Source organism: Balaenoptera acutorostrata, chromosome 3 (assembly GCF_949987535.1).
Source record: "Balaenoptera acutorostrata chromosome 3, mBalAcu1.1, whole genome shotgun sequence".
Classification (NCBI taxonomy): domain Eukaryota; kingdom Metazoa; phylum Chordata; class Mammalia; order Artiodactyla; family Balaenopteridae; genus Balaenoptera; species Balaenoptera acutorostrata.
The window spans coordinates 33412408-33425975 of NC_080066.1; the positions used below are offsets into that span (position 1 = coordinate 33412408).

At 40.6% G+C, this 13568-nt stretch overlaps 1 protein-coding gene and 1 pseudogene across 3 annotated transcripts in view; both read right to left on the reverse strand.

Annotated features, from left to right (window-relative positions):
• MTHFS (methenyltetrahydrofolate synthetase) overlaps nt 1-13568 on the reverse strand; it is a 301335-nt gene that overhangs the window by 44865 nt on the left and 242902 nt on the right. The window contains exon 5 of one of the 3 annotated variants that reach the window (XM_057544182.1): nt 6919-7000. The exons of the other annotated variants lie outside the window; for them this stretch is intronic. Coding sequence (XP_057400165.1) covers nt 6946-7000 — 55 coding nt within the window. The 3' untranslated portion in view covers nt 6919-6945. Of the gene's footprint in view, nt 1-6918; nt 7001-13568 lie in introns of those variants that run through there. 3 annotated transcript variants of the gene reach the window in all.
• Nucleotides 9410-10310, reverse strand: LOC103021043 (AKT-interacting protein-like; annotated as a pseudogene).

Genomic DNA, 13568 nt, shown 5'->3' on the forward strand with positions numbered 1-13568 from the left:
CATCCTAGTTTAAGAGATGGAAGTTAGCTTGTATATAGAACAAGGTCATTAAGACTTTTTTTTCAAATGAGGCTGTGTGTGTGTGTGTGTGTTTGCTGAACTATTTTTTAAAATTATGTAAGTTTTGGATATACAGCATCACAATTCAACATCTGTATACACTATAAAGTGATCACTACCACAAGTCTAGTTACCACTCATCACCGTATAGTTGAGCCCTTTCACCCATTTTGCCCACCCTCCAACACTCTTTCCCTCTGGTAATCACTAATCTGATCTCTGTATCTGAATCTGTTTTTGTTTTATTTTGTTTGTTCACTTGTTTTGTAGTTTTAGATTCTACATATGCGTGCAATCATATGGCATTTGTCTTTCTCTATCTGACTTATTTCACTTAGTGTAATACCCTCAAGGCCTATCGGTGTTGTCACAAATGGCAGAATTTCATTCTTTTCTATGGCTGAGTAGTATTCCATTGTGTATATGTACCACATCTTCTTTGTCCATTCAACTGTCAATGGGCCCTAAGGTTGTTTCCATATCTTGGCTTTTGTAAACAATGCTACAAAGAACGTACAAGTGCATACATCTTTTCAAATTAGTATTTTTGTGTTCTTTGAATAAATACCCATAAGTGGAATAGCTGGGTCATATTGTACTTCTATTCTTAATTTTTTGAGGAATCTCCATACTGTTTTCCATAGTAGCTGCTATGGGACCAATATATAGTCCCACCAACAGTGTACCCAACAGTGTAACAGGGTTCCCTTTTCTCCACATCCTCTCCAACCTATGTTATTTCTTGTCTTTTCAATAACAGCCATTCTAAGAGGTGTGAAGTGATATCTCATTGTGAGATATCTCATCTCGATAAATGCCAAAAAAGCATTTGACAAAATTCAACATCTATTTATGTTAAAAAAAAAAAACTCTCAACAAAGTGGGTGTAGAGGAAATGTACCTCGATATAATAAAGGCCATATATGACAAACCCATAGCTGACATCATACTCAATAGTGAAAAGCTGAAAGCTTTTCCTGTAAGATCAAGAACAAGACAAGGATGCCTACTCTCACCACTTGTATTCAACAAAATATTGAAAGTCCAACCACAGGAATTAGGCAAGAAAATGCATTCAAATCAGAGAGGAATAAGTAAAACCATCACTATTTGCAGATGACATGACACTAGACATAGAAAACCCTAAAGACTCCACCAAAAAATACAAACAAACAAAAAAAACATTAGAACTAATAGATGAATGCAGTAAAGTTGCAGGATACAAAGTCAATATACAGAAATCTGTTGCATTTCTATACACTAGTAGTGAACTATCAGAAAGAGAAATTAAGAAAACAATCCCATTTACAATTTCAACAGGGAATAAAATATCTAGGAATAAATTTAATCAAGGAGGTGAAAGATCTGTACACTGAAAACTGTGAGACACTAATGATAAAAATGGAAGAAGACACAAATAAATGGAAAGATATTCCATGCTCATGCATTGGAAGAATTAGTCTTGTTAAAATGTCTATACCCAAATTCAAAGCAATCCTTATCAAAATTCAATGGCATATTTCACAGAACTATAACAAATAATTCTAAAATTCGTATGGAACCACAAAAAATTTCGAATAGCCAGAACAAGTTTTGAGGAAAAAGAACAAACTGGAGGTATCATTTTTCCTGACTTCAAACCATACTACAAAGCTATAATAATCAAAATAGTATGGTACTGGCATGAAAACAAACACATAGACCAATGGAACAGAATGAGAGCCTAGAAATAAACTCACACATATATATGGACAATTAATTTATGACAAGGAAGCAAAGAACATACAATGGAGAAAGTATAGTCTTTTCAGTAAATGGTTCTGGGAAACAGGACAACCACCAAAACTGCAAAAAAAATGAAACTAAACCACTCTCCTACACCATACACAAAAATTAACTCAAGTGGATTAAAGACTTGAATGTAAGACATGAAACCATAAAATTCCTGGAAGAAACCATAGGTGGCAACCTCGTTGACATTGGTCTTAGCGATATATTTGTGGATCTGACTCCAAAGGCAAGGGAAACAAAAGCAAAGATAAACAAATTGGGATACATCAAGTTAAAAAGCTGCTCCACAGCTAAGGAAACCATCATCAAATGAAAAGGCAACCTACTGAATGGGAGAAGGTATTTGCAAACCATATATCCAATAAAAGGTTAATACCCAAAATATAAAAGAACTCATACAACTCAACAACATAAAACCAAACAACCCAATTTTAAAGAAGGGCAGAGGATCTGAATAGACATTTTTCCAAAGAAGACATACAGATGGCCAGCAGGCACAGGAAAAGATGCTCAGAATCACAAATTATTAGGGAAATGCAAATCAAAACCACAATGAGATTAAGATTTTTCTCATTATCATATTAGCTTCCTCCCAAATGATTATTTTTTAAATTCCTCCATGAACTCTGAGTAGTTACTATATGAACTCACTGTCCTATAGGGGAGCTGCGAGCCACATGCAGCTGCTAAGCACATAAAACATGGCTCATCTGAATTGAGATTTGCTCTAAATGGAAAATACACATTAGATTTGAAGACTTAGAGAACCAAAGAACGGAAAATATCTCATTAATACATTACATATTGATTACATTTAAAATGATTATATTTGGGGCATATTGACTTAAGTAAAATAAAATATTCAAACTAATTGCAACTATTTATCTTTACTTTTTAAATGTGGTTACTAGTAAATTTAAATATAAGTAAATATAAGTTCACAGTCTTATATGGGCATGATTTGTGGTGCCCCCAAACAACTACAATAGTAAGATCAAAGGTCATTGATCACAGATCACCATAGCAAATATAATAATAATGAAAAGGTTTGAAATATTGCAATAATTACCAAAATGTAACACAGGGACATGAACTGAGCAAATGCTGTTGAAGAAATATTGCCAATATATTTGCCTAACGCAGGGTTGCCACAAACCTTCAATTTGCAAAAAGTGAAATATCTGAATTGCAATTAAAGCAAAGCGCAATAAAACGACGTATGCCTGCAATTTTTTTTAAAATTAATTAATTAATTTATTTTATTTTTTTTGGCTGTGTTGGGTCTTCGTTTCTGTGCGAGGGCTTTCTCTAGTTGTGGCAAGCGGGGGCAGCTCTTCATCGCGGTGCGCGGGCCTCTCACTTATCACGGCCTCTCTTGTTGCGGAGCACAGGCTCCAGACGCGCAGGCTCAGTAGTTGTGGCTCACGGGCCTAGTCGCTCCGCGGCATGTGGGATCTTCCCAGACCAGGGCTCAAACCCGTGTCCCCTGCATTAGCAGGCAGATTCCCAACCAGTGCGCCACCAGGGAAGCCCGTATGCCTGCAATTTTTAATAGGCATCATTTTGGGTTTGAGTTTAGCTACATGTAACAGAAACCTACTAACAGTGAATTGACCAAATAAGGGTTTATTTTTCTCAGGCAACAACTAGACCACAGTTGCTAGCAGTTCAAGGAGGGCAGGGATGAAGCCTCTCTGAGTCTCTTGGACTTTGATTCATGGTCACCAGAAGGTGGCTGCAGCTCCAGCTATCACATCCAATATAAACACAGGAGACAAGCAACAAGATGTCACCTGTGTTTGGTCCCCATTAAAAAAGTTTTCCCAGAAGTCCCACCCAATGGCTTCTTTTTTACATCCCATTGGCTTGGAACTATGTCATATGGAGACTAAGAAATGTAGGTTCTTAGCTAGGCAGACAGACATCCCTGCCACAACAATGGTTGGAAATATCCATTATCCTGCCAAAGCTGTCTCCCTGGGAAATAGTCATTGGCTGATTGTCACTATTATCCCATCCACCTCCCCTTATTTTATGTACAAGGCTGACTAGATCAAAGAAAAAGAATCAGGATCATATCAGTTCTACAAGGTTCCAACCACTGTTGTGTTAACATTGCTCAAACCTATCAGGTAGATTTCCATTAAGTCATATCCTTCTCATTCTTTCAAAGTAAAATTACGATGCAGTTTTAGGGATACACTATATGCATACATTTTGCAAATTCAGTGGAGGAGAAATGCTTAATCTAATGCAGAGAGAAAGTCAGGTCTCTTTCACTCAAAATTATCTGTCCAGCTCCAAGAGCGCGTCTCTGTTAGACACTCAGGATTTCAAATGGAAAAAGGACCCCTGTTCTCAGAGAATTTGTAGGCTACTGGGAGGACGGGGTAGGAAACAGAGATGTCACATGCACACATATTTGTCATAATAATTAGTATGCTTATTGCAACAAATTTTAAACTTCTATCATTGCGTTGCTTTCAGGGAACAGGAAGAGCTTGCCATACACATAATTACATGTCACTGATTAAAAATATAAAATATAGTGCACTGTGCTTGGTGTGCCCCGGGTATTGCATGCGCTATTGACTGTACATGCATTGCCTCATTTGCTCCACTGAATATCCACCTTCAAGGTAGGAATGGTTATTATGCCCATTTCAACGCATGAGCAGACTAGACTGTTTGGCCCTCTCTACCGCTCTTCACAGTCTTTATCATGATCACGACTAAATACGTAACTGTGGGATCACCTGTTCACTACTGATGCTTCCGGCTGGAGGGTCAGCTCCCTGAAGGCAGGAACCACCTCTGTCTCATCCTCCACTGCATCGCCAGGGCCTGGCTCAGCGCTGGGCACAGAGTGGACACTCCTGTTTTTCTGTCCAGTGAATTCATTAATAATTAGATCCAGGGTAGCAAATCTATTTGATGGATAGAGTCTGCTTGCAGAGCTGGGTTAAGAAGACCTGACTGATCTAGAAAAGTACTGTGATTTATCAGTGAAGTTCATGTGGGGAATGAGAGTGGGGAAGCGTGGCACCTGTGTTATGAAGTTGCCAGCTCCGAATTAGATTTCATGAATTCGATTCTAAAGCCCTTGTATTATGCTGCTTTTGTATTAGTCATAGTAGCCAACCAGTACTAAACATCTAGTAAGCAAACAATTGCTTTAATTAATTGATTCGGTGCCTGGCTAACAATCAGGCATCAAAAACTATTCAGTAAAGATAATCTTCAAAATGTGCTCATCCAAAAAAAAAAAAAAAAAAAAAACAAGGCAAAAAAACCTTGTTAATGCCCCATTACCTGGGACACCAATCTGGAGTTCACAGATAGAACTCAGGATCCCCAAAGTCTCTAAGGAGATTCATCAAATTCTGCATCAGCCTGGCCAGCGATGTTTGCCAACTTTTCATATATTTCTTCATCTTCACACTGGAAACAAGGCTATTTCTCAGCCAGAGATATTGAGAAGCATAAATAATCAACAAGCGTTTGTAAAGCAGTTGACACGAGCTAAAGGGCTTGCTGACTGAGAACAAATGAGAGGATTCATAAATCCCGTTTCCATCATTCCATCCATCTCGACCTCTCCCTGTCCATTTACTTACCATCATTTAGTTTTAATCAGAAAATAAGTTACCTCAGCACAGAGGAGTTTTTAAAGATCACATAGAAAATATGACAGAAGGAGATCAGGTATAGGCTATGAAAAATGCATTGACTGCCAGCAAACAAGGGATCCAAATTACTCAAGCCCAAGCTATTTTCACTTATCCTTGGCTCCCGCTGCCTGCTACCTGTATTCAATCAAGGCATTTGAGAGCAAACTATGATATATTTTCCCTTCAAGGCCTTGTATGTGGTTGCATTTAGCCCCTTGAGCCAGAGAAAAAAGAAAAGACAAAGAAGTAAAGAAAAGAAAAAGAAAATCAATAATGAAATGAAAAAACAGAACACATAAGCTTGAGCGTATGGGTGTCCACATGTAACCAACACCAACATGTCTTGTCTTTTTCTTTTTTTTATTAATTTTAAAAGTATTTATTAAGCAAAAGGTGGGATAATACATTTGTACATATGGGAAACTAACGACTTAGTAATGAAATTAAGAATATAATTCTATTCAAAATAGCATCCACAAGGAAAAAATACTTATGAATAAATTTAACAAAAGAAATGTAAGACTTGTACACAAAAAATTTTAAAACTTTGCTAACGAAAATCTAAATAAATGGAGAGATAGTCCATGTTTATGGAAAGAAAGACTCAGTATTGCCAAGGTGATTATTCTCCCCAAATTGATCTATAGATTCAATGGATTCAATGCAATTCTTTTTTTTCCTTGTTGGTTATTTACTTTAAATGTAGCAGAGTTTGGGATTGACATGTACGTATGTCTTTTCAGACATTTGTTACTGTCTACTTGACCTGCTGTGGACACTCCAGAGAATGGTTGATTCGTTAATACATCTAGGTAGGTGTCAGCTGTTGAGCAGGCATTCAATAAATCATTGTTACACATGGAATTTACTTCAAATGAAGCAGCAGTTAAAACTAAATCTTTACCTGGCACTGATACATTTCAAAATAATTATGATACTGTACTAATCCTTAGCATTTCTCTTAGTTAAAAAAAAAAAGTCTTCTGCCTTGCCAATCCCCTGCCCCACAAACCTATCATAAATCTTATTAATTCCCAAGCAGGTGCTGAAAAGGTCCAAAAAAGGAAGGGAAGGTAACTTTGAACGTCATGAGAAAGAGTTCCAACTTTATTCTATAGCCCCTGAGGAATCAGCAAAATGTTTTAAACGTGAAAGTAAAATGGTGAGGTTTGTGATCAATAAAAATTACACTCATGATGATATGGAGGAGGAACTACAGGAGAGAAGCTGGATGCAGGAACACTAGTTAGAAAGGAGGCTGGTGGCAGTAGTTGAGGTATCCTGGCGGAGGTACGTTGGCAAAGCAGAGGTGATGGTGGGGGATGGAGCTGAGGGACCAGCAGAGTTGATGAGCACTGAATGTGCAGACAATGAAGATGGACATTAAAGGCAGGAAAAAGCGACTTCCCTGGCGGTCCAGTGGCTAAGACTCCGCGCTCCCAATGCAGGCAGTGCGGGTTCCATCTCTGGTCGGGGAACTAAGATCCCACATGCCGTGCGGCACAGCCAAAAGAGAAAAAAAGAAGGCAGGGAAGAAAGAGTAGTTATACAGCAGGAACAGTCAGTAGGCCTGGCAAACACTGGCACGGTGAGGGAACCAACAGACAAATTCATTTTTGTGTAATAAGAACACAAACTGAAACTCTGTGGTGTCCTCATAGTATAAAATTTAACGTCATCTTTAAATCAATAGCACATCTTAAACGTTATCACGTGCCAGAGAAAGCCCGAACACACAGGTAGGAGAAGCAAATTGCAATTGGATGTCCAGCTTGATGCACTGGCCCTGCATAGACCTGATGGAGGTATTTAGGGGCTGGCAACCTAGTTAACCTGGGCCAAATGACAGGAACCCTCAACTGAGCACTTAGGTCCATGAGAGACTGTGTCAAAGGGGTGAGAAAACCTGCTATCAGTGAAATGTTTTCTAAAGCAAATTGTATGGCATATCCTGAAGGTGATTTAAAAAGCAGTAAAAAGGTGAAACTAATACTTATTTCATCTTAAAATTTTAATCCATTTATTTCCATATAGGACATTATGATTCTAATTTAATTTTCTCCTAAAATAGTGAACCATGTATATTAAAATTTTTCAATTTTTATCCTACCAATTACAAATGCTATCTTTATCATGTGTGATAGTCTGTTTAGGGGGTGGGTTAACTCAGACTCAATGACTAACAAGGGGAGAAGGGACCAACAAGCTTTGCTTGTCCAGTGCAAATGGAATCATTCCAGAAAGCAGCCAGCGTGGCCCCTGAAACATCTTGGTTTTACATTCAAAAGGAGTACCTATCTCTTTGGGGGAAGCGTCAAAGCTTCCCCCATTGTCTGAAACAAAGACAGTGAAATCTGTTTCACTCCACTGTCTGAAACAAAGTTGCTGGCTCAGAGGGGCCCTCACTTCACAGAGGTTCCCCTAAGAGCCTGGGCCTTGTTCAGCTGAGCTGAAACCCAGGCAGCTGCGGAGAACTGAAAACTGTGTGGTCATTCTGATCAGGGGGCAGACCTCAAGGCTGTGCTCGTAGCTCTGGCTGTTGCCATGGCTCACCTGTTTGGAAACAAGGCTTTCCTAGGCACTTAGAAACCTATAACCTGGCAGAGCAAAGACACCACACACCCAAACACACACACTATATATATATACCGAACTGGTCTCCCTGTGCTATGCGGCTGCTTCCCACTAGCTAGCTATTTTACGTTTGGTAGTGTGTATGTGTCAATGCCACTCTCTCACTTCGTCCCAGCTTACCTTTCCCCCTCCCCATGTCCTCAAGTCCATTCTCTACGTCTGCATCTTTATTCCTGTCCTGCCCCTAGGTTTTTCAGAACCTTTTTTTTTTTTTTAGATTCAATATATATGCATTAGCATACGGTATTTGTTTTTCTCTTTCTGACTTGCTTCACTCTGTATGACAGACTCTAGGTTCATCCACCTCACTATAAATAACTCAATTTCATTTCTTTTTATGGCTGAGTAATATTCCATTGTATATATGTGCCACGTCTTCTTTATCCATTCATCTGTTGATAGACACTTAGGTTGCTTCCATGTCCTGGCTATTGTAAGTAGAGCTGCAACGAACTCTGTGGTACATGACTCTTTTTGAATTATGGTTTTCTCAGGGTATATGCCCAGTAGTGGGATTGCTGGGTCGTACGGTAGTTCTATTTTTAGTTTTTAACGAACCTCCATACTGTTCTCCATAGTGGCTGTATCAATTTACATTCCCACCTGGGAATTTAGTATTTTTTAAATACATATAACAAGCCTTAATTTTCCAAACATCCAGAAGTTTGAAAACTTCTTCAGGAGAAAATACAACCATATTGGGAAAAAAAAAAAAAAAGCAACTACAAACAAGTGTCCTGGTTTCCTCTCACTCACCTAATATGTATGTCAGTGACAGCAGTTTGTATATCAGTAACACAGTAGGCTGAACAGTGAGGTTCAAACGTTCTTCCACTTAAAAGAGCTAATAAATTATGGAAACTGCTCTCTGTATACCTCTCCTTTCCATATCCTAACATATGTATAACTGAAACCACTGATTTAAAAATCATTACGTAGCACTGAACTCTGCCTCCTTCATCAGTTTAAATGAATGCAACTTCCCTTTAGCATTATATTCCAAAAAATACCTAAGCCCCAATAATTTGGAGTACTAAACTAGATAACCCGCCTAAAGACACTTTTGACAGAGGTAATGCATTACATAAAAAGAGGTTTTCAGAACTTGCTGTCAGAACCTAAGCATACACGGACAACACTGACATCGGTCACTGCGCACACCGTTTTACTCTGCAGGCAGTCCTTTGCCATTGGTCAGCTTTACTAGCTCGAGTCCAGCAGGAAAGTGCACGGTGCACCAGATTCACCAGTTCTTAAGTTGCTACTGTGTTCTCTTCTTTACTGAAATGTTTTACTGAGCCAGGCTTTACCCATGACAGGCCAGCAACGTGAAAACTTTTATTGCTGTTCTTCAGGCTTTTTCTGAGTCAGCATCTTCTCTCTGGCTTCATCGGGTACAGAAGGATTCCACGGAGAAAAGCTAATTGTATAGGGGTCGTCTACTTTAGGTTGGTCAAACAAAGGAGCAGTGCACACCTTAACACTGTCAACGGAATATCTTTTTCGTACAGTACTGCAGCCTCTGGATTTAGGGGGCTTGCTGTATCAATCTTGTAGAAAACTCTCCTTGCTTACATCAATACTTGCCAAATATTATTATGGATCCGCCTCCATTTTGCAAATGCTTTCTTCACATCCAGTTCAGCTGAGGTGGAATCAACTAGCAAGTGAAGGACGGGAATATCAAACACCAAACGTGGACAGTCACCACCTGGGTACTTATCGGGGATGTAAACTGTAAACTTAAAGACACCATCTTGATAAAGTCCATGCTGTATGAATATTACTCCGAACCACAGTAATGCAGATCAGTAAGATGGCTGCTCATAGACACCTGGTAGCTTCTGCTTCACAAGCAAGGTAAATTCTGCAAGAAGGGAGTATTCCAGGTAGAAAGGTCTAAGAAGTAAGTGTGCCATGTGTTGACTCAGTTGCTGGGCAGGAGATGAAAGCTTAGTTATGGGCGAAGCATTTTGGGGAATAGAAGGCAGCTGTTTCTTTGGAGCAGTGCATGGAGGGCTGGTTTTCACATCCCCTGTTAACGTCTTCTCTTCACCATCAGATCGTTTGCGTACAGAGCTTGTAGACATGATCCAGAGAGGGTTCATAACGTGTACTCCAAACAAAGAAATTCAATGGTCTGTGTCATCAAACTCTTCCATCCTCAGAATTCACTTTACCTCGGTGTTTTCAATGCAGTGCTCCAGGCTGCCAAGAACCATCGTGGCCCTACAGCATCTCTGGCCTCAGTGCCAGCCCGGCCCCAGCCTACTCCCCGCCAAGCCCAGCCCAAGAGAACTGACATCTTTTTTTTTTTTTTTTCCAATTAGTTCCTGACCAGGAATCGAACCCGCGCCCCCTGCAGTGGAAACTCGGAGTCTTAACTATTGGACCACCAGGGAAGTCCCGACCTCACTAAGTTTTGATAGTTTTCTAGTTGCTTATACTGAGTTTCCTAGGTAGACGAAAATAATAGTAATAATTTTACCTCTTACTTTCCAATATGTATATCTCTTATTTATTCCAACTTATTGTTTTGGCTAGAATTCCTAGAAATTTATTAAATATATAATAACAGCAGGCCTCCTTATTCCTGATTATCACAGAATTAGTCTCTTACTATTATATATAAAGTTGGTTCTATGTTTGAAATAGATTTTTTCTTACGTTAATAAAGCATCCTTTTGCTTTTTAAATGACTGAAACCTCTTTAATGGAGACGGTACAAACTGGGAAGCACTGTGGTGAGTTGGAAAGCACACCCCCATCCGGAGGTGTAATCAGTTCCAGCCAATGGCTGCCAGAGGGACCTGAGGTGGCCAGACTTGCTCTTTTTCCAAGAGAACGCCCAAACATGGATTTTTAAAAGTAAAAATCTATTGATTTTTAAAGGATGACATTATTCCACTTTTTAAAACACTATTTGGGCCACTTCTGTGAGCCAGATGCAGCCCTCAGACCACCAGTTTACAAACTCTGATGTTTGGGATTGGAAGACTCTGAAGAATTCTAAGCTGGGGGACATCAGGTTTTAGAGAGAATAATATAAATGTAATTTTGGACATGTTAAGCTAGAAATAAACCAATGAAATCTTCCAGTCAGCAGTTGGAAACATGTGCCTAGAAAATCCCTTTACATTGTTCTAAAAAGACCAAAATGTTCTATGAGAATGTTAATATCCCTGACGGCTCTGATAAATTTGACACCATGGATATCATTCCTCTGACAGCAGCATTTGGTATGTTCCAGGCTCTGCGCTAAGTGATTTATATGTGGTATCTCACTGAAACTCACACACTATGACTTAGTTACCATTACTAGTAAGGAGGAATAAAATAGACAATAAAAGTTATCAGTACGTTCAAGGTCATTTCATATTTGAGAAACATGAATAGGATATAGGGTTACACTAAAATGCAGATCAGAAATTAAACACACGGGACTTCCCTGGTGGTCCAGTGGTTAAGAGTCTGCACTTTCACTGCAGGGGGCTCGGGTTCGATTCCTGGTCAGGGAACTAAGATCCCACACGCCGCACAGTGCGGCCAAAAGAAAGAAGAAAAAAAGAAAAAAGGGAGGTACACACACAAACACACTCTTAACATCAGTTGGCTTCTTCTTCAAGAGCTAACAAGATGTAAATATCTGGCATTCTTTTCACAATGGGACATGGTATAGTCACCACCAACGAAAGACAGGGCAGGCTCCAAATGAGAGTGTTTGGAACATGATTCCCCCACCCAGCCTGTTACAGACATAGGAAACTAGGGTGTGGATCCCGTGAACCTGGGGTCAGCAGCACCGTGGGACGTCTCAGGAAGAGCACTAGGGAGGAACTAGAGGGAACCAAGGAAGGCGCAAGTTGTGTACAAGTGCCAGTCCAGTGAGACTCACCTAGAAATTTGGGGCACAGCAGATTCATTGTGGGTAATAAACAGGTGGGCACATAGCCACGGTGTCTCCCCTATTCACTAGGCAGCCTCATAACCAGAAGAAGCCTTGAGGCAGAAGACAGCTGGGCTCGGCTTTCCTCATGCCCTGTAGGAAGGTTCTGGTCTAGAAGCAGTCTGCACAGCTTATTGCTGATTGCTGTCCTGACCCTTTCTGAGACAGCAGCATCTAGACCTGCTCCGTCACCTGCCGAGCAGGTCCATTTGGCATTTCACAGGTACCAACGGGTGTGGAGGGAAGTCTCATGCCAGAAGCCTCCAGAGTTGGTGCCCTGGTTTCTGTAGTGAAACGAAGACAGATGGGTTGGAAACAGGAAGCAAAACATCCTGTACAGAATCACACAGGGAGGGGGACCCCGACGGAGCAGTTGTCTCCCAGGAGATTTGAAGCTTTAAAGAAAACAGCTCCGAGCGCCTTCTAGGAAAGGAGAATGTTTAAAGGACGCAAGGCGGTGTTTCTCCCTTTCCCTCTTGTCAAACATCATTTGCTAAACTGATTTTTAGCAAAAGCTGGCGTCTTATGCTCAGAGTCTCTTTTCACATTAAATATACCCCTAGTTCATATCTTTCTAGCCCGGGATGAATTTGACCCGGTATTGAAATTGTCAAGGGAAATCAGTTGAGGAGACAGTGTCAGAAACATTGTCTGAGGTGAGAGCTTGAAGAAGTTATTTTCAAACAAAACAGCAGCCACAAAGAGGAGATGGGCAGCTGTGCGTGGGGTAGGGGGAGAGAGGGAAGCACCTAGGCGCCCCCAGCAGCAGGGTGCAAATGTGTCACAAGGAGGTGTCAGACAGTCCATGCAGAAGGATTCTGAGCTTCAGACCATCAGACATCACCCACTTCCAGACATCAAATGAGATAATTCATGTAAGAGCACTTTGAAGATATAAAGCATTCAGGAGCCATAAATGTCATAATTATTGTTACTCTCATTACTAAATCAGTGGTGCTGGCTGTCTCTCTTGCGGAGGACACTTTCAGACCCGAGGTGGATGAAAAATGTCTTTAATACACATTTGGGCTCTCTTCTCTATATTTCTCAGCTCCCACATATGAGTCAGGCTATCAAATGGCGCAAGACAAGAGGATGCTCTGTATCAATAATAACCATCCGTCAGGCGTGCAGAGGAACCCACAGTCTGCAAAGCACTTCCACTCCCATCAGCTCGCATCTCCCCACCACTGTCGGGAGCTGAGTCCTCTCCCCAGGGTCAAGGACAGGGTCAAGGACACAACTCTTCGCCTTTCTGCTTTTGTCTCCCTGACATAAGAACTCCGCCCTCTTGGTGTCTCTGAGGTGGTCCATCTTTGGAAAAGAAAAGACAGAACAGTTGGAGGGCGCACTAGCTCATCGACTCTTTCTGTTCTGGAGGCCCCTTTGTCAGAGAAAAGAATGTGTGCAGGTAACTTCTTCCTTTAGCCCATGCATCTGGGAAACACCAGGGCTGGCCCTCCCCT